We start from the raw sequence: 22073 nt of genomic DNA on the forward strand, positions 1-22073 counted from the left end.
GGATGATTTAGAATATTTGACTTTATTTATGGCTTTCTGTGCGTGTCTTTCTCTCCCTCTCTGATACACACACACAGAGTTTGGTGGGTTGTTAGCTGAGTTTCTTGATTAATTTGATGACAAACACTTCTCCAGATTCCGTTACTTGTATAACCCAGTAATCCCACTTCTCAGAAAGTACTCTGTGGCAGTGAAGGTATCACACATTTATTTAGCCGTGTTGACTACAGCAGTGAAAATCAGAAACGGTCTAGGTGTCCAACAATAAATGATTGGTTTAATAGATTATAGCACATTGTGCATTTGAAAACTGTATAGCCCTTATACATCATTTTAAAAGATAATTTAGTGACAGAGAATACAAGCTTAGCAGCCTGCAGGCCCAAACTATGTCGTTTGCCTCTTGTACAGGGTAGAGCAAAGGTTTTAACGTCCCTAGGCCCCAGTTTCTCCATCTGGGGGTGGTACTACTTACCTCTTATTGTTTTCATGAGGATTTAAAGAGAACCCGTGTAAAGCCCTTTACAGAGGGCCTAGTGTTATATACACACTCAATAATTGTTAACTATTGAGGTTGCAAAGGATAGATAAGGAATTAGGGTATGGAAAAATGTTAACTTTAAAACATGAAGAAAACCAGTGCTATTCAAATTTCCTAAAATCATACACAATCAATAGAAGAGTGTAAAAACATACGCCATCATGTCTAGAGTATTCAGTGCCTCTCAAAAGGAAGAGAATATGTGCTTTAATTTTTTTCTTTGTTCCTCTGCAGTTTTAAAATGTTCTATGTTTAACATTACTCATTTTATATTGAACATAATTTTAATAGGAATCGCAGCATTATGACTACAGTAATGTACTATACTGAAAGTTATTTACTGGAATCATACCTGACGACTGTGTGCATGCATCTAAGATCCACATGTACGTGAGGCTTGCCCTGTTCACGCCCAGCCTGCTCCCCCTGCCGTCTCCTCTGTTTTTATCATTGCCTCTTTCCTAGTCTAGCTGACCTTTGTTTTGAAAATACAACTTCATACACACAATTATTTTATAAACTCACGTATGTAAAAAGCCAAAGAGGTATCTTCTGCTTACTATTGCATATAAACCTAAAACTGCTCTGAAAAATAGTCCTTTAAAAAAGTCAAAGCAAAGAATTCCCTGGCTGTGCAGTGGTTAGGACTCAGTGCTTTCCCTGATGGGCCCAGGTTCAATCCCTGGTCGGAGAACTAAGATTCCACAAGACTCGAAGCACAGCCAAACACAAACCAAAAATCGGGAACGCCCAGGGTAAAATGTGAGACCACCTCCAGCAGTCTCCCCTCCACCCCCTGATGACCAGCTCGACAGGCCTGTCTTCTTACAGGGCTCTGTGCGTGCAGCGTCATACTTATGTATCTGTGTTTCTAAAATGATGTAAATGGAAGGATATTTTTCCTATTGTTCTGGGCCTTGTTTTTTTTAAGTTAGCAGTATAAATTAGAAGTCTTCCTTAGTTCATATAAATCTGTCGACATTTATTTTTTTTTTTTAGCAGCCACAGGGTATTTTATAGTGTGAGTGGACCATCATTTATTTGAGTATATCTCCATTTAGATTTAATTTGCTCATAAACCTATACTGCTTTTGTGTTTCAAGGATTGTCTTTCTTTGTGCATATATCTTTATAGATATGTCCAATTTTTCTGTAAGATAGAGTCTCGGAAGTAAAATTGCTGAATTGGTCTAATTTTAGTCAAATCTAAAGCGTTAGTGGGTCTAACCAGGTGGCCCAGTGGGAAGAGAACCCACCTGCCAATGCAGGAGACTTAAGAGATGCCGGTTCAATCCCTGGGTCAGGAAGGTCCCCTGGAGAAGGGCATGGCAGCCACTGCAGTATTCTCACCTGGAGAATCCCAAAGACAAAGGAGCCTGGTGGGCTACAGTCCATGGGGGTCTCAAAGAGGCGGAGATGACTGAAGCGACTTAGCATGCATGCAAAGGATTCATAGTTCAAACTGCATTTTCTGGTATTTTATGCACGGTCTAACGCTCATTTGAGTTTTGATGTGTTGGTATGCTTTTTTTCTTTCCTCCTTACAGTGAGATTCAAGAGCCGAAGGCATCACCAGCAGCTTCTAAAACCTCAGCCGCCGCACAGCTGGACGAGCTGATGGCCCATCTGTGTGAAATGCAGCGTCAGGTGCGCACACCCTGTGACCCCGCCCGCAGGGCTCGTCTCCGTGGACCTCCGCCTGCCCTCCCACTCTAGGAACCCTCCGAAGTCCTTTCTGATTCTGCCGGGCTCAGTTTAACTCAGTGGATGAGCCCACTGAAGTGCCGCTGATTTACCGCCTGTTGCATCTGTTTCCGGTGTTCAGCAGAACGATTCACTTCTGCATCTCCATCTATATCTCTATCTGACGTTTCTCTGTTAGAGGTTATTATGAAACATTGAGCACAGTCAGTGGCGCACGGCGGTGGGTCCTTGGTGATCTCTTCTACATACAGTAATGTGCCCATGGCGATCCCAAACTCCGGGTTCATCCCTCCCGCCCTTTACCCCCACGTGTGCTGAGCCGCTCCCGTCGGGTCCGCCGCTGCGACCCCACGGACCGTGGCCCGCCAGCCCCCTCTGTCCGCGGGATTCTCCAGGCCAGAATCCTGGAGTGGTTGTCATTTCCCGCTCCAGGGGTCTTCCCGACCCAGGGATGAGCGCTCACCTCTTACACTGCCTGCACTGGCAGGTTCTTTGTCCTCAGCCGCACCTGGGAGGCCTTTTACCCCCTTGGCAACCATACTTGTTTTTTTTCAGTCTATGGATCTATTTCTGTTTTGTATATGAGTGCATTTGTGTTGGTTTTTTTTTTTTTTTAGATGTCTTATCTGGACATAAAAGACTCTGCGACGCAGGTTCTGATCTCAAGGGCCTTGGAGTGTGCTTGACAAAATGAGACATAAGGCTAGGTGACATTTATTAGACTAAAAGATAGACTGTTTGCCACTACAACTGGATGAAGTGTGGAAGGGCTGTTAAAGAGACCTCCCTGAGTGAGGTGGAGGAGACCCACGGCCAGCTGGAGGATAGCAAGCGAGAGCAAGCGTGGCTTTGAAAGCAAGGATGAGTCCTAAGCTCTTACTGAGAGAAAATCCGCCCCTCTTGGTCTAGGCTCTGGGCTTCCCTGGTGGCTTAGAGGGAAAGACCCCACCTGCAGTGCGGGAGACCCGGTTTGATCCGTGGGTCGGGAAGATCCCCTGGAGAAGGAAATGGGAACCCACTCCAGCACTCTTGCCGGGAGAATCCCGTGGACAGAGGAGCCTGGCGGGCTACAGTCCACGGGATCGCAAGAGTCGGACACGACTGAGCAACTAAACCACCACCACCATCATCGTGGATCAACAGTGTGATGATTTCAGGGGTACAGCTAAGTGATTCAGCTGTATATATGCACACGTGTCCTTTCCCAAATCTTTTCCCATTTAGGTTATTACAGAATACTGAGCTAGAATTCTTAAGGTAGAGAATCCAAACATTCTGAATTGGTTGGGGTATTTGATATGCACACGTGAAGTGACTATGAAGTGATTTCAAGGCGGTGCATAAAACTGTGTAATTGGAGGGCAGGAATCTTATCTCTGTGGCTCACCTTTGGCTTTCCAGCGCTGTTTCTGATACATTATGTATAATCATATTATTAGAGACACAATGAATACATATCAGGAACAAGTTTTCTTTTTAATATTTACAGTAAAGCTGAGTGCATTCCTCATTGCATTGTATATCTGAAAATGGTTGTTTAGTTGCTGAATCGTGCCAACTATTTTACAACCCCATGGACTGTAGCCCACCAGGAGCCTTTGTCCTTGGGATTTCCCAGTCAAGAATACTGGAGTGGGTTGTCATTTCCTCCTCCAGGGGATCTTCCCGACTCCAGAATGGAAGCTGCATCTCCTGCAGTGACAGGCGGATTCTCTACCACTGAGCCACCAGGAAGCCCATGTCTGAAAATACTAGAAAAAAAAATCTACATTAGCAGTTCTAACTGTGTGATGTTTTTAAATTGATTTAGTGTGTGTCTTAGTTTATTTACACTTAAAAATTTATGTTTATTTTTTGAATTAGCCATACCTTTACACTATACAAAAATCCAGAGTATAACAGTGTACAGTGAAGCGTTCCCAGCCATCCAGTTCTGCCCCCTGGAGGTATTCAATATTTCCTGTTTTCCACATAATCCTTTCAGAAACATTCTGAAATATACCAGCAAATAGATTTAATTGTATATATAGACACAGATACATTGCTGCGTATTTACTGAGTTACTTTCAGGCCTTTTTGACGTTAGCCTTTAGAACACTAATCTCTTGAGCATTAACTAACATTATATAATAGGAGAGGAAGGAAATGTGTCAAATGGTACGTTTCTTGAAGGGAAATGAGCATTTTGGATTAGTGAGATAGTGGGAAGTTGTGCCAGGCAGAGGCCTGAAGGCAAATGGTAACAGATCACTTTCGGGAGACCTCCGGGAGCCTGGCTGATTTTAAACAATGGGGGCTTTTTACTGAGTAATCAGAGATGAAACCGGGAAGGTAAAGTGAGGGCAGTGGACAGGCGGGACGGGAGACGCAGTGTCCGTCTGTTGCTGCAACTTCAGTGCCGGAGGCCCTGGCAAAGCGCTGCAGTCCTCTGGCCCAGAAGTCGGGTAGTCTGGAAACTGGGAGTTGAGAGAGACGAGCTGGGAACTGTTCTGTAATTTGAAGTTTTCCCTTTGCATGTTTTATCACAGCGGCACTGGAGTTTCTCTTTAATAAATCCAACCGGTCACCAAGTTTTATCTGACCACCTCTCACCTCCTTCTCCACCATCACTGGCCCAAGTCATTTCTGATCCAAGCTGTTTTGAAAGTCTCCTGCCTAACGAGCGCCTCTGGTTCCACTCTTGCTTTGTCCACACCTGATTCCTCACTCAGCTATCCCAGGGATCTTGTGAATCAGATTCTCTCCCTCTCATGCTTGAAGCGCCCTAATGGTTCCATCACCCTTAGAATAAAGCCAGAGCTTTATTAAATAATAACAATTATTTATTTTTATTAAACAGTAAAACCAAAGCTTTATCCTGCGGGCTCTGCGTGATCATGGCCTCTTTTTCCACTGTTTTCTCCTGCCGCACTCATCCTCACTCCCTGTGTTCCAGCCCTACTGACCTCTTTTTACTTTTTATGTGTCAGACTGTCTCACTCCTCTGGGCCGTCCTTCCCTCTAGAATGCTTTCCTCACAATTATCGATATTTCTGTGTCTCAGTACATCACTCACATATCTGCTCAAGTACCAGCTTCTTAGTCTTCTCCAATCGCCCTTATCTGAATCAATTCTTCCTCACCATCCCACGATCTTTTGCCTCAATATATGATTCATATCTCTAACCTGACATCATATTGTCTATTATTTCTTTAATTGCTTACTGTCTGTTACTCAGAGAAAATAAATTCCATGAGGGCAGACGCTTGTTAGTCTTGAATATTGCTCTGCACCATGAGCCTAGAGCAGTGAGTGGCACAAACCAGCTGCCCAAAAAACACTGCAACATAACTGAGTAAAAAGAAGATGCATTGCTGACCTGCAGTCGTCATAAGAGATAAGGTATCAGCTTCCGAGGTTCAGCTTCCTACTGCCAGAAGAGATTCGCAAACAGGAAGACTAGTCAGATTTCATTCAGCCTGAGGAACTTAGAATGAAAGGGAGATGAAAGCTTTTTCCTTTTCTTGGTGTTGCGATGTTAGATTCTCCCAGCGCCTTGGAGGAAGTTCAGGGAAAGACTAAGACATAGTGCAGAGGATGCTAATGAGGATGACTCTCTTTACGGTTCTCTTCTTGGTACAGGTTACAGTGAAAGCAGATGCCAGCAAGAAACCCGTATCCGCCAAGCAGGATCACCAGGCCTCCTTGGACTCCATGCTGGGGGGCTTGGAGCAGGACTTGCAGAACCTGGGAATTGCCACAGTGCTCAAGGGCCACTGTGCCTCCTGCCAGAAACCGATCGCTGGAAAGGTGGGATGGGCCGAGACATTGATCCGACAGCCTTCCATGTCTGGGTGTCGGTCTCCATCCTCCAAGGGCTGCTCTCTCTTCTCATAATCTAAGGCAGTTTAGTAATACCGACCCTTCACAGTGCTCCAGGCGTGGAATAAGCACCGTACAAGTCTTCTTTTATTTAGTGGCTGCATTATCCCTTCAGTCCTGCATTGGGAAGATCCCCTGGAGAAGGGCATGGCAACCCACTCCAGTATTCTTGCCTGGAGAATCCCCATGAACAGAGAAACCTGGTAGGCAACAGTCCATGGGGTCGCAGAGAGTCAGACACGACTGAGCGACTGAGCATACACACACAGACAGACAGCCCTTCAGTGCTCACAAGCTCTGTGTAAAGTGAGGAAACTGAGGGCCCAGGGTCATTAACTGACATGGCCAAGGTCTAGTAAGAGGTCGATGTAAGATCCAAATCCAGGAGATTCTGGCTTGAGAGTTTGAGCTCGTAACCGTTTTCCTCTACTGCCTTATGGAGAATAACTTTCCCTCTGCTCCCTGGGTGCAAATCTTCCCAGTGCAAAGTGACTGATTATGACTTTCAGCCGCTCCCAGCATCATAGCATGACCACAAATTCCTGCTTGGGCGCCATCCTTCATCCAAGGCATTATAAAGGGCACTGAGAACCGACTTTCCACAGGGTGTGAGATGAGGTGTCCAGATCAGAGGAATAAAAACTGTCATTGGTCTTCTCCTGTTCCCGGGATCCCTTCCAGGCCAAGCCTGTCGCCCACTATGCTCTATTTCGTGTCTGTAATTTTCTGGGGCAGTAGCGGAGTGAGCATTTATTAAGTCGGGACAGCGGGCACCATGCCGTTATCCGTGAAGCATGGACCGCAGGTGGAGAAGGGAATGGCAGCCCACTCCAGCACGCTTGCCAGGAGAATCCCAGGGGCAGAGGGGCCTGGTGGGCTGCAGGCCATGGGGTCGCAGAGAGTCGGCACGACCTCGCGACATGCCCAGGGACCACAGGCCGCGTGAGCGCACCCGGGGATCGGCCTCAGGGCGCGTGATGCGGGGCTGTCGTTTCCACGGATGCGCGCCCCAGAGCGGCGCAGGCTCGGGCCCCGGGTGCCGGCCCCCACGCCAGGTCGCTTCGCCCTGCAGGTGGTCCACGCGCTGGGGCAGGCCTGGCATCCCGAGCACTTCGTCTGCGCCCACTGCAAGGGGGAGATCGGCTCCAGCCCCTTCTTCGAGCGGAGCGGCCTGGCCTACTGCGCCGAGGACTACCACCGCCTCTTCTCTCCGCGCTGCGCCTACTGCGCCGCGCCCATCCTGGACGTGAGTGCCCCCGCCCCGCCTGCGCGCCGCTCCTGCGAGAGCCGGCTGCGCCTGACAGCCCTGCAGCCTCCAATCGCGCCCGTTGCTTTTCCAGAAAGTGCTGACGGCCATGGACCAAACCTGGCACCCGGAGCACTTCTTCTGCGCTCACTGTGGAGAGGTGTTCGGTGAAGAAGGTACGGCCCGGGGGGTCACAGAGCACCGGCAGGGCTTTTCGCTGATCTCCTCTGCTGGTCCTGGTTCCTGCCTCCACCACCCAGGTGCCCGTTTCGGTGCCCAGCGCCATCCCTTCCTACCTGGTCTGACATGGATGCCTTTTGCTTAAATGAAAATTTTAAATCAAAGCCATACAAATGCATAGTTTAAAATGCAAATACCACGCCAAGAGCAATTTTAAAAAAGAACACTCCCTTGCTTTCCCTTTTTCCACCCCCAAGTCCAGTTCTCCTAAGTATTTTGGCTTCTTCTATTATTTACTTGTGGGGCTTCCCAGGTGGCGCTAGTGGTAAAGAACCTGCCTGCCAATGCAGGAGACGCAGGTTCCATCCCCGGATCGGGAAGATCCCCTGGAGGAGGCCATGGCACCCCACTCCAGTGTTCTTGCCTGGAGAATCCCATGGACAGAGGAGCCTGGCGGGCTGCAGTCCACGGGGTCGCAAAGAGTCGGACACGACTGAGCGACGAGCCACAGCACAGCACATTATTTACTTGTGTATTTTAAATAGTTTATTCTGCTATATTGATTTTTTGTCCAATTTTAGCCATTACATGTTAACGTTCTACCAAGAGAGATAAAGATTGAGAAATGTTATTACTCCTCCACCCACCCCCAACATAATTCCCCTCCCCTATTCTCTCAGTTATAATTAGGTCGTAATTATAAGTCAGATGAGTATTCGGTGTGTACATGTTGACACTCACATAAATATTGCTCACAGTTGAGTCATGTAGCAAACTGTGATACAGTACAGTGTGGGTCTGGGGGTTCGTCTGCCTGGTTCAAATCTGGGCTGTGATATTTATTAGCCGTGTGATGTTTCAGTTATTTGACCTTCTCTGGAGCTCACTTTCCTCATGAGTAAAATGGACCTAATAATAACGCTTACTTTAGGGCTTCCCTCGTGGTCCAGTGGCTAAGATTCTGTGCTTCCAATGCAGGGGGTGTGGGTTCGATCCCGGTTGGTAACCTAAGCTCTCACCCACCATGTGGCACGACCAAAAGGATTTTTTTAAAGTAAGAAAAAAGTGATGTTTACTGTGTAGGGTCATTATGAGGATTTTAAGAGACAGTATCAACGGAGTGTTTGCAGTCGTGCCTGGCACGTGAAGGCTGGTGATGAAGATGGCGATCGTTGCCTTGGTGTCCTTTCCATACCCATGTGCTATTTACTGAAATTAACATCTGGGTCCCTTTTTCATCCGCTTAATTCTTATTGTAATTATCACTAATTTATCTGACAGAGCTCCGAAATCCTTCTCAAAGTGGTCATCCACTTCTGGTAACATGTCAGTTCCATTCGTTTTTTTTTTTTTTTCTTGGAGACATCTGTCCAGGACACTTTCATCCTTCTGCTCCAGCCTGCCTGCTAAGAAACAATACTTTATCTCGGGAATCCCTTGTACTAAATCCTTCCCTCCGTCTTTGAATATGTATTACTGCTTTTATTTTGGTGGAGCACAGCCTCCAGTAGCTCCTGGTAAAAGCTTTGAAACCTTGAGCATCTGAAAATATCTTGTCTCCCTGAAGTGTCCTGGACGTGGAATTCTAGGTAGAAGTTACTTTGCCTATCACTCTGAAGACATTGCGCCACTGTCTTCCAGCCTCCATGGCTGAAAGTTTCTTTTATTCAGATTTTGTTCTTCTTCCTGACACTTTCTACGTGACCTGTTTCGCCCTTGTTGCAAGCTTTTTGCTCCCTTCTGTTTTCTGCGTTGTCTTGATTTTTTTTTTCCTGACTTCTTCTTTTTATGTTTGTTTTGAACCAATATGACTCATATATGAAAGCAGAACGCTTCTTTTTCTTTTCCTGTCCTTTTAGAATTAATTCACGGGGAAAGTTTTCTTCTAAATAAAAATTTGAGGCAGTCTTATGTCTTTTTTGATTATTCTTAATGAACTACTCTAAATAGAAAATCAATTTAAGACACAAAACACAAATCCAAGTCCTTAGGTAATTCATTCTGTGTGATAACTAAAGCCTCCAACATATTTAAAGTGACAGCTACCCTCTCCCCTGGTGGGTCCTTTAAGCTGCAGGAGGCCGGGGAGGCGGGCCATGGCGGGTCATTGGCCCTTTCCTGCTTTTATTCTCACACCCATTGCTAATCTCCACAGCTGACCCCTCCAGGGTTGAATCAGGGGTGGACGGGTTTGGCCTGGAGGGCAGAAAAGTTCTAAGTTGTCTCAGTTGCTTTGACCTCTCTGGGCCTGGCACATATTTAACTCCGACTTTCTTGTTGCTGTTCCGTTGCTAAGTCGTGTCCGACCCTTTTGTGACCCTATGGACTGTGGCCCACCAGGCTCATCCTTCCATGGGATTTTCCAGGCAAGAATACTGGAGTGGGGTGCCAGTTCCTTCTCCAGGGGATCTTCCCGACCCAGGGATTGAACCCGGGTCTCCTGCGCTGCAGGCAGATGCTTTACCGTCTGAGCCACCAGGGAAGCTGGCTCGAATGACTGCACTTAATTTCAGGTGCCTCGCTTCATTCAGCAGCCGTAGGCCCTTTAACCAGACTTTCAACTGTGGGTGTTTTCCGGGGATGAGTCAGATGGCATCAGCTGTACCCCACGCCTGGCAGGCACCCACACCCAGCTCTCGGAGTGGTCCCGTTGCAGCCCCTCTCTTGACTTGAGGTTCCCCGGGACCGCCCCTCACGCCCCTCGGCGATGGTGGGGCACGCACAGCACAGCTTTCTCAGAGAAACCCCTGTCTCAGCTTCCCTTTCTCTTCGCTGCTCTTCATTCGCTCAGTCCTGTCCACTCTCTGGGGCCCCATGGACCGCAGCACGCCAGCCTTCACTGTCCTTCACCATCTCCCGGAATTTGCTCAAACTCATGTCCATCGAGTTGGTGATGCCCTCCAGCCATCTCATCCTCCATCTGCCCTTCTCCTCTTGCCCTCAATCTTTCCCATCATCAGGGAAAAGATCCTTTCTCTTTACCTGTTTTATATCCTCGTGTAAGTGGAGACTCCAAGCTTTGTGCAGATTTGTGCAGCTAGATAACTGTCTACTTTGAGGGACGTCTTGCCGCCCACTTTGAACTTTGACATCTATCACATCTTGATGCCCTCTATCCTGTTGCATTGGTCTTTGCCAAGTGCTGGCCTTTGCTTGCCCATTCTTTAAGAATGAATGAGACACTTTAGTGCTAACCGGAAGCTCTGTGGGTGAGGCAGAGCTCGCTGACTGTGGGCTGGTACTCAGGGAGGGTGCTGCAGGACCCTTGAATATTAATATTTTAGGTCTTCTGCCTTGAATAGATTTTACCAAAGAGTTGTACTCTCTGTCAGCTTTATAAAAATTAGTAAAAGGGATTAGGGGATGGGGTTTTTACCATTCAGTATGCCAACTTTTATTTAATTCTCATTTTCTACTAAAAAACGTAGAACTTCCATTCCATCAGGCTTCCCCGGTGGCTCAGACAGTAATGCCTCTGAGCTGCCTTGTGGCTCTGCCTGCAATGAGGAGACCCGAGTTTGGTCCCTGGGTCCGGAAGATCCCCTGCAGAAGGGAACGGCAACCCACTCCAGCGTTCTTGCCAAGAGAATCCATGGATAGAGAAGCCTGACGGGCTATAGTCCGTAGAGTTGCAAAGAGTTGCACAGGGCTGAGTGACTAATACTTTTAGTAGAAAGCTTGACTTCTTTTCTTATAATAAATGTCCAGTATCCCTGAATACTGAGACCCTCTGACTTGAAATTTACAGAAATAATCATTGCATCTTATGGTTCGGATGGGGAATCTGATTTTCTGACAGTTCTTCAGACTTTCAACCAATCCTGCTTCTGGCCTTGTTTATGAATTTAAAATAAGCTGGGCCTGAGCCCCTTTGATGTTTTGGAGCTCAGGATGGCTGAGGGATTTTTTGGCCATGGTACTCAGCATGCGGAATGTGGGATCTTCGTTCCCTGACCAAGGATCAGACCCATGGCCCTGCAGTGGGAGCACAGAGTGTTCACCCCTGGACCACCACGAAGCCCCAGGACGGCTTCAGTTTTACCAGCGTCTCCCTCTTTCATTATCGAGGTTTCAGGTTTTTGCTGTTGTTGTTTGTCTATTTTGTTTTGTTTCTGCCAAGCTAGACGCCACTCTAACACCTAATTTAAATTTTAGACGATTTTGATATTTCACCTGTGGCATGGTCTTCCCTTTTCTCTTTTTTCCCATGAATCTTTCTGTTTTAAATAATTCTTTTCTTAATTTGATAGTGATGTTTCAAGAGGGTATGAAGATAAGTCCCATGTTATGCTAGTTCTCCTGGAGGTCAGGTCTTCAGTATCAGGCAGGTTAACATGTATTGTGCTAAGTTGCTTCAGTCGGGTCCAACCCTCTGTGATGCCATGGGCTCCAGCCTTCCTGGCTCCTCTGTTCATGGAATTCTCCAGGCAAGAATACTGAAGTGGGTTGCCCTGCCCTCCTCTAGGGATGGAACCCGACCCAGGGATCAAACCCACATCTCTTATGCCTCTTGCATTGGCAGGCGGGTTCTTTACCACTAGTGACACCTGGGAAACCCTATGTACAGTGCTAACTATTATTCATTTAATCCCCACCACAACTTTGGGAGAATAATCTTACCAAGTATTAGATGGAAGCACTGAGCATCAGGGAGGTGAAGTCATTTTCTTTTTTAAGTCATGCAGCTAGAAAATCAAAGAACTGGAATTTAGACTCAGGTCTCATGTCTGCAAGTTCCATGTTTTCTTCTGCACCATTGTAACTGCCCCTTGATAGAGACTGAATCCCTCTTCTGCTGTTGGGTCTCTTTACTTTCTTGGCACACACATGGTGCAGTTTATTTGAAGACAGACCTGGGTAGAGTAGCACTGATAAAATCCACTAGCAAAGTGCTTTGTAGTCATTTGCTTGCTCACTGAAGCTTGTTCAGTGCTTTTCACAAATCATTAGGCCTTTCATTTTTAGATTGCACTTTAGTTAAACAACATTTTTCATTGAGATTTAATGTAAGTCATGGTCAATTTATATTGCACTGGTTGCCATTGAAGTCTGAGGGTTTGTTGGGTAAAAGAGTCAGCAAGTGAATACTGCCCATGGGTAATTACGATGTGGAAGGTGCCTGAGAGCAGACGACAATGCATACATATTTCAAGAAGAGACATAAGTTAAATACAAAAGAAAAATACCCTATCCACAGGATAACCAGGACGTGCCATGAAGGTAGCTAGTTCATATTGTCTATGGCTTGGGCCCCTTCTAACTAGACAAGGCTAATTTGGTCATTTATGACTTTATATAATCAATATGAAGCCACGCTTAAAGCATATTTATTGAGATAAGTGACAAAAAGGCTAAGCAGAAGCTCCTCTTGGGTTGTATGTTTGCTTTCACCCGTTGTTTTCTGTAAATGCGCCTCTTGCCATACGGTTAGTCCATTAAAAGGTGGCATCCTGCCTGGCCCCAGGTCACATAGTCACACATGAAGTTTCTGTAACGACTGCGCAACCGCTGAGCCTCCTGGGAAATTAAATTCATCTGCATCTTTGTTTCAGTTCAGAGGATTCCTCTCTAAGGCTCACGTTGCTAAGCACACCAGCCCTTAGCATCCTCCCACAGGGGCCAGGTCCCCAGTGCCTGTGTCTTTCTCTTTAATTGTTCATTATCCAGGCCACGCAGGTGCCCCCTAATTTCCCCGGGGAGCTACCAGCCTCACCAGAGTATAAACACCCTTCTTCTCTCGAAGGTACTTTTGCAAATTGTTAGTGTTTCTTATCCATCCTCCAGAGTAATTGGCCCCGGAGAGAGCCTCCAGGAAAGTTAAGTGCTGAAACTTTCTCAATTTGTTGGATTACTCACTGCGGGGGTATCACAGCAAGTTGGGCTGATTGCTTTCGAGTCCTCTCCTGGGGCTCACCTGAGCTGAAACAGAGGCTGTTACTTCCCTGTTGTGTCATGCTTGAGACCAGCTACCCTGTAAATGCCTAGACGAGGGTCATTCCTAGGGCAGTCGGCCTGTCTCACAATTTTCTCAAGTAACACCTACTTCTAGGCAAGCTCAGTCCTACCCCGTTTGTTTTATGAGACACCAGCATCAGCTTGGGGCCTTGTCACGAATGCAGAGTTTCCAGCCCCAGCCCCGACCTCCTGAATCAGAAGCGGTGGGTGGGGTGGGCCACGCAGTCAGTGGGTGTGTTGACCCATTCCCCGGGTGACGGATGTGTGCCATAGGCGTGTGCCGCGGAAGCAGGAAAGATGGTTGTGGGTGTTGGTCTGCTTGGCTTCCCCTGATGGCTCAGCAGGGGAAGAATCGGTCTGCAATGCAGGTGACACAGGAAACGTGGGTTCGATCCCTGGGTCGGGAGGATCTCCTGGAGGAGGAAAAGGCACCCCACTCCAGTATTCTTGCCTGGAAAACCCCACGGACAGAGGAGCCTGGTGGGCTACAGTCCATGGGGTCACAGAGAGTCGGGCTCGACTGAAGTGACTTAGCATGCCCGCTTTCAGTTGTTCTTGAGCAGACTCTAGACGTTCTTTGACAAAGAGAATAATTGAGCTCTTCTTTGTCTCAGAGGCAGAAAAGAAGGACACAGGACAGCTTAAAAAATTACTGGTTTACATTCTTAGATCTAGAGGCCTCAGAAATCTATCAGATTATCTGCTTTTAGAAGAAAGCATAGTTGAACAAGGCAAGGCATGTCACAAGATGACCCGAGGTTATGGGCCACTGCAACTGCACGATGTGGGCTTGAAGCCCGGCTCCTCCCATTGCCTTTTTTGGATCTGGTTGCTACTGTCAAAGTGTGTTATAGAAATAATGTTTCTTGTGTTTTGCTTCCATGCTGTTTGAGTGGGGCACAGTCAAAGAGCTCTCCTAGTTACTGAATTGTTGGGTTATGATATTTGAGCTCAACTGATACTTGCAGCTCCCACGGAGAGATCAAGGTGACAGTGCGTTTAAGGTCTGGGATGTGACATCCAAGGTAGACTCTGGAGTTAGGCCTAGATTTGAATCAGTTCCTCCACTGCCTAGTTGGTTATTTGTAATTTCGCTGAGCTTCCCTTTTCTCCCTTGTGAAATAGGAGGGTTGCTATGAAGAATATAATTTCGATTTAGTCCTGCAGGGGGAACCCTCAGTTGGAACCAGTAAAACAGTAGGTGCTGCAAAAATGGGATTGCTACTGGTCCTCTTTGTTTTAGGTGGAATCTCCTTGTAAATGCTAAGGAGAGTTTCTTCTAGAAAAGTTTACCTGTTTATACATGTTCTAGTTAATCTTGACGCGGGGCGACCGTCTTCTGAAGCCGATGGTTTCAGCCTTGCCGTTGTAGTATCGTTCACAGGTCTGCTGATTCGATGCATCTTTTTTGAGCAGCTTCTGGGTATGCATCAGGTGCTATTCTAGGAACTAGAGACAGTAACAGAAGACAAAGTCCCTGCGTGGTGTGTGTGTTCTAGTGAGAAAGACAGATGATAATCAAACTAGCCAACTGACTGATTAACTAACTTCTCTGTACCTTAGGAGAGGGGGTGAGGGAGAGGAACAGGGTTCTACTTGAAATAAAGTGGTCTAGCTGTTGTTCCCTTAAGCAGACCACTGAGTTAGGGTAAGAACCAAACCATCTGGGTGTCTTAGGAAATGATTTTTGAAGCAGAGGGAATATAGAACACGAGTAAGTGCTTGAGGATGAATCAGTTTATTATATTTTTCTTTTTTTTTTAATGTGAAGACAATAAGACCCTGCGTAAAACTTTATTTGTAATCTATTAACTTCTTGACCTAGTGCAACAAAAAATTTGTCCTACCAATGTTTTTCTACATTTATTAATATTTATGTATATATAAAAGTTACAGTGTACCTGAAATTCCTTTTTTCCACTTAAGCATTTTCCCATGTTGTTTAACAGTTTTATAATAATTTTAATAATATCAGTTATTCCATCAGGGCTTCACGTAGACAAATTTTAAAAGATTATATGCCTGAAGATGTTTACTAAAGCATTATTGATAGTTCCAAATACTGAAAGCAACTAAATGTATTTGTAACAGTATATTTAGATTGCTTCTGTTGTCTGAGTAGAGCTGTAATGACTATCTTTAAACATAGAATTTTCTTCTATTTAATTATTTATGTAGATTAATTTCTAGGATTGAGATATTTATATATTTTAAAAATATTGATACACATTATCAAATGACTTTCTAAAAGAATAATGGAATAGTAACATTTATCTTTGTCACTAGGAATATAAAAATATGTGAATACCTCCATATGCTTTGCAGCATTGAGTATATATTTATTTAACACTGTTTTTGCTACTTAGCTAATTAGAAATTAAACTACTAATTAGCAAAACTTGGAACTTCAATAGTTTCTTCTATGTTTCATCCTTAATCACCATGTTGAACACAGTACCCCTAAAAGTATTTCTTCTTGGGCTAGTTGTCTATTTGTGAAGCAGACTTATTTCAAAGATTTTTAAAAGCAGTCACCATTGGTTTCTTATCTTGCATCATCTGGACACAGGATCTTTACGAGCCAGGGGTTTTCTAATCTGCACCTCACAGTGAACATTTCAAGTATTAAAACGAAAGCACTTATACCTCAATACATCTATTTTTAAGCTTTTTATTATGGAAATTTCAATAAACACCAACATTTTGCCAAACAAACTTCCTCTAACCACTACTAAACCACCTAGCCTTTTCTTTTGAGGGAATAATTTAAAAGCAAATCCTAAAAAATCATATCATCTCACCATTAAATACTTCAGCACATGTCATCTCCAAGTGATAAACACCCTTTGTACTTCACAAAATTAACAGTTCCTTATTTTCATTTAAAACCCACATCCCAATTTCTAAAGTTTCTAGATGGTGTTATTCTGTTGCTTTGTTTGAATCAGGATCCAAGCAAGATCCTTTATGTACTGCCTTTGACTGCTTTATCCCTCAAAATTTTTGAACTCTGTAACAATCCTTTCTTCCTCACTTTTTTGTAGCATTGATTCATTAAGAAACTGGAACCTATGTTCTGTAAAATGTCCCATATTCTTGATTTGACTGGCTGCTGCCTCATGATGAAGTTTACATTATTTGCTCTATCTTCATCTCACCCCGCCTTCTCCTGTATTTTCTGTAAGCTGTTAGTTTAGACCTAGAGGCCTGATTCAGTTTAGGTTCAGTATTTAGGGGCGAATAGGTCATAGATACTGGCTGCTATGTACTTGTTTTTGAGTCGTGTCTCGAGGTATGTAGTGACTGGTTGACCTACTTTTGAAAAATGAAAGTGCTGCTTGCTCGGTCCTGTCTGACTCTTTATGACCCCATGGACTGTACCCCGCCAAGCTCCTCTGACCATGGAGTTCTGCAGGCAAGAATACTGGAGTGGGTTGTTATTCCCTTCTCCAGGGGATCTTCCTGACCAGGGATGGAACCCAGGTTTCCTTTATTGCGGGCGGATTCTTTACTGTCTGAACCGCCAGGGAAACCTGACCTACTTTTACTGATGCTAAGATTGACCACTGGTTGCAAGCAGTGTCAGCCTCGTCCCTCCATTTTCCAGCTCCCTGTTGATGATCATTGCCTATCACCAGTGATCTCAGGTGTAAAATGGTGACTTGTCCATCACTCTATCAGCGTTTATTAGATGGGATTATATAAACAGTACCACTTCATCATTAACTATTTAGTTATCTTGAAATACATCTCATACAGGAAAACTGAAAAAATGTTTTACTATGAATAAATGGTTTTACCATGAATCAATGCTTTTATAACCTTATTGAAAAAAGTTTAAAAGGTTTTTGTAGCTCTTTTTAGAATACAGCCTATGTATAAATAAATTATACAGTCAAAAAACTGTGTTTTAAAGCCATTGAATGAACTATTGCCTTCTTTAGTCGTGTTATCAATTTGATGTATGGTTAATTTGCTAAAACTTGATTAAAATTTTAGAGATTGATTTTTCTATTTTTTTTTTTACATTTTATAAAACAATAATTGAAATCATATATCCAGTTTGGAACTCCTTGATTTAGTTATATTTTTCCGATATATGATTAGCAAATATTTTCCTCAGTTTCTGTTTTGTCTTTGTCTTTGCTAATGATCTTTTTTGGTAAGTCATTCCTATATATTTTTAATGTAGCTAAATTTATTAATCTTTAACTTCCTTTTGAAATGTGAGCCAATTTTCTCACAGTTTTCTATTCCCCAGTTAAAGAGGAACCGGTCCATTAAAAAGCCGCGTCCTTTGTTTGCTTAGGGCTGTGCTGGGCGCTCTCACTGTGGGGGCGGCCCTCCGGCTTTGGCAGGCGGGCGCCTCCCTAACCGCGGGCCGCGGGCGCCTCCCTGCAGGCCTCTCCCGTCCTGGGAGGCGGGCTCGAGGGCGCTGAGGCTCCAGCAGCCGCAGCCCCGGGCTCTGGAGCACAGGCTCAGCAGTTGTGGCCTGCGGCTTATTTGCTCCGTGACACGTGGGATCTTCCCGGACCAGGGCCCTAACCTGCGTCGGCAGGTGCGGTCTTTGCACTGAGCCACCAAGGAAGCCCCCATCCGTTTCTAATTCACCTGTTTGTATGGTTTGAATTATTACATTTGGATTTGCATCACTTTGGAAATTATTACTTAATACTGCTCTCTTTTTAAATATTAGGCACTTTTCTCCCCCTCCCCCCCAGATCCTGTTTTAGATACTGGGCATTATAAAGAGACCAGACCAAAAATACCTAGTTTCTTTCAGAGCAGTCATTGCAGTGAGAGAGAAAGGCGATGAAAAAAAGATGAAGAGATCGATACAGGCTGCAGAGGTTCTCTCTGATTCGAGGACCTTTGAGCTGATTTCTGAAACACGAGGCGGGGCTCGCCGTATCAAGGCCTGGGAATGCAGAGGCCTGCGAATACCTAGTGCAGACGCGTCGAGGAGGCATAGACCTTAACGCTTATTAAATGCCTGCCCGAATCAGGCAGGCTTCCCTGGTGGCTTAGTGGTAAAGAGGAGACGTGGCTTTGATCCCTGGGTCAGGAAGACCCCCTGGAGAAGGAAATGGCAGCCCACTCCAGTATTCCCGCCTGGAAAATCCCATGCACAGAGGAGCCTGGCGGGCTCCAGCTCATGGAGTTGCAAGGTCTGGGACACCGTCTGGCGACAGAACAGACCGCAGACATGAAGCAGGCCCGACCCAGGAATCGCTGCTCGGCCCGTGGGTCTCTGCTAGCAGCGCTCTGACGCAGGTGTCTGTTGGCACACGCTGAACGTGGGAGCGTTTACGCCTCTGCCCCCTTCTCCGTGGCTAGCTTGGTTTCAGGTCTCAGACGGCAAGAGCAAACGCTTGCTTTCCCTCTCTCCAGGCTTTCACGAGAAGGACAAGAAGCCCTACTGCCGGAAGGACTTCCTGGGCATGTTCGCGCCCCGCTGTGGCGGCTGCAACCGGCCGGTGCTGGAAAACTACCTTTCGGCCATGGGCGCCGTGTGGCACCCCGAGTGCTTCGTCTGCAGGGTGGGCGCCCCCTCACCTTCTGCCTTTCGGGAGAGGCGGGGCTCTCTTTCTGGGGTGCAGCTGGTAAGAGCGTCCACAGCTCAGGGCGAGAGTTTGACAGGGGCTTCTTAAAAGAAACGCAAGTATTTCTCGGCCACGAGAAGGAACGAAATAATGCCATTTGCAGCCACACGGGTGGGCCCAGAGAGTGTCTGACTGCGTGAAGTCAGGCAGAGAAGGAGAAGTACAGTATGACATCCCCCTGTGCGGAGTCTAAGGAGAAACGGGCTGCCGTCCGTGGGGTCACAGAGCCGGACACAGCTCAGCAACTGAACAACAACGGGAGAAATGAATTTATGTACAAAGCAGAAACGAACTCACAGAGAGTGAATTTAGCTTGCCGAGGAGGCGGGGAGGGTGAGCAGGAGGGAAAGTTAGGGAGTCTGGGATGGATATGCACACCCTGCTATGCTGAAAATGGATAACCAACAAGGACCTACCGCATCGCACGGGGAACTCTGCTCAGGGTTAAGTGGCAGCTGGATGGGAGGGGAGTTTGGGAGAAAATGGATACATGTTTATGTATGGTTGAGTTGCTTTGCCGTCTCCCTGACACCATCACCATCTTGTTCATGGGCAATGCTCCAATACAAAATCAAAAGTTTCTTTGAAAAAAGAAACACGAAACACCACATCCATGTGGGCATTTGCCCGTCTGGTTTGCAGAGGGGCGATATTCTAACCTCTGAGTGTCCCCTGGTGGGAAACCGGCAGGGATTTCCAGGCTGAAATCTTGCTGATACTTTCCTTCTTGACATCCGCACCCCTTGTCCTTCTCTCCCCCCGCCTCCCAGGACTGCTTTAGCGGCTTCTCCACGGGCTCCTTCTTCGAACTGGACGGGCGCCCCTTCTGCGAGCTGCACTACCATCAGCGCCGGGGGACCCTCTGCCACGCCTGCGGACAGCCCATCGCGGGCCGCTGCGTCAGCGCCATGGGCCACAGGTTCCACCCCGAGCACTTCACCTGCGCCTTCTGCCTGACGCAGCTGTCCAAGGGCGTCTTCAAGGAGCAGAACGACAAGACCTACTGTCACCCCTGCTTCAGCAAGCTCTTCCCGGCGTGATCTCAGCTGAGCCCACACGCGGAAGTTTAAGCCGAGAGAGGCAAGCATACATTTCCAGTTCCTGACCTGCTTCTGCTCAGTAGCCTTAGAGAGAAAGCCAAGGTGATGGGCAAGGAAGGGAGCGTCTAGAGGTGACGTGACTAGGCTTCCGGCTTGAAGTTTTGCTCTCAAGCCTTCTTTTTTTTTTAACAATGCAGTTGAATTTTGATCTGGGGCCTGCTGTCTGGTGTGTGTGCGGGTGTATTTTCACGTGCACGCATTCCTTCCACTCCTGCCCTCCTCAGCTTTCTCCACTTTCACCTCTGTTGATGGTCCCACAGATCTCTCTTCTCTGCTTGGCCTCAGGAACTGGGTCTTTTGAGCTACCCCCATTTCCCTGTGGCCGACTTTCCCACAGGCACTGCTGCGGGCTTTGTTCCTGCTTCTTTTAATAGGAGGATGATTGCTTTACCACTTGTGGTGGTCGCGACTGTAGGGCTTTATTCTTGCTGTTGGGCATCACGGTGTCACTCTTAAGTTCCTTGTCTTTCCCTTCAGTGTATTTCTCCTTTTCAAGAGAAAGTAGATTTTAACTGGAAAACTTTGAATCCAGACATCACTGATAAATAAAGGAACCTGTGGTTTTAATGACTCAGTGTCATATTAGTTTGATAAATTTTCTGCTTCCATGTCATATACTAGACACAACGTGCAGTTAAGTTTGTATCATACCTCTTGTTTACCTCCATACAATGGGCCCTTTTCTTTAAATCAGAAGAAATGAAAAGGAGGGACTCCTAGTGATTGACTTTTAATTTAGGCCCATAGCTTTCACTTTATTTTTTTGCACTTAAGTGATTGATTAAAAGATGGCAAAGCTTCTTAAATTTTTTTTCATTGCTTTGATTACCTTTGGAGGAAAACAGTTTCCACTGGGCGGTTGTGAATTCATATTTGCATGTGCATGCATATCTCCAAACTCATAAAGTTGTATGTATTCGTTCAATTTTCTTGTATATCAACTATATCTCAATAAAGCTATTTTAAAAAGTGAAATGTGCATCTTCCTTCAACTTCACAGTTGTCACATGAAAACAAGCAGGATGGCTATTCTTAGAGTATCTCTGAAGAACGATGCTTTAAACCTCATTTCACCATTTTTCAGTTTGGATTAGGAAATCCAACCTCCTCCCCGCCCCCCCTCCCAAAAAAAAAAACAACTCCACTTAGTTATTTGTTCCTCTGAAAAATATTATGAGTAAACTTGTAGAAAAGCTTGTCAGACTATTCAAGAGTCTGATTTTCTCAAGTTCTTCCTCAAGTCAATTTTAAAAGGAGTCATGCTTCCTCAAAACAGATCTTGATACTCTCTATAACGTATCTCTCTTACCATGATATTATTAAAAATAACAGTATGATTATTTGCTATGAAAAAATTTTAAATCACTGAGGAAATCCCCTTCCCTGGAAGTATTTTTTAAAATAGGACTGAATTTTTAAAATAGATGGAAGTCTTTAGAGTATTAACATGGGGACAGAACTTCTAGGAGGGCAGAAATGGATGAAATGGTTCTTGTCAAGCTTTATCCTATTGCCCTTCCTTATTGGAGTGAATGGTAAGGGGGATTTGGGGGTTAAAAGGAAGTGGTGACAGTGACATTCAACAAACTAGGAACTCCACATGCACCCCAGCTGTGGGGGAGGCTGATGAGACAGGGAGCCAGCTGGCCTTTCGTCCTGGCTGAGGACCAGACTAAGCAAAATACATGTTCCGTTTCTAAACATCCTCCTGACTGCATATGCCTCTGTGATGGTGTTTGCCGGTGTTAACATGGCGGTGTTCAGGGTTGGTGTGGGGTTTGACAAAAGCAACTTGGCGTTTTAACCCGAAAGAACGTTCAGGTGATAGCTTTTTTTTTTTAAGGATAGGCTATTTTGAGATTTCTGTAGAACCTATGTATTT

General features: G+C 45.8%; 1 protein-coding gene across 2 annotated transcripts in view; it reads left to right on the plus strand.

Moving 5' to 3' along the window:
• The window catches only part of LPXN (leupaxin), a 38016-nt gene extending 16873 nt beyond the window's left edge, over window positions 1-21143 (plus strand). For both annotated transcript variants that reach the window (XM_065944288.1, XM_065944287.1), the window contains 6 exons: window positions 2089-2188; window positions 5868-6035; window positions 7180-7353; window positions 7448-7529; window positions 18880-19028; window positions 19862-21143. In XM_065944288.1, coding sequence (XP_065800360.1) covers window positions 2089-2188; window positions 5868-6035; window positions 7180-7353; window positions 7448-7529; window positions 18880-19028; window positions 19862-20131 — 943 coding nt within the window. In that variant the 3' untranslated portion in view covers window positions 20132-21143. The remainder of the gene's footprint in view (window positions 1-2088; window positions 2189-5867; window positions 6036-7179; window positions 7354-7447; window positions 7530-18879; window positions 19029-19861) is intronic.
• Window positions 21144-22073: the final 930 nt, after the last annotated feature.

This window comes from Muntiacus reevesi, chromosome 9, assembly GCF_963930625.1.
Source record: "Muntiacus reevesi chromosome 9, mMunRee1.1, whole genome shotgun sequence".
Classification (NCBI taxonomy): Eukaryota; Metazoa; Chordata; class Mammalia; order Artiodactyla; family Cervidae; genus Muntiacus; species Muntiacus reevesi.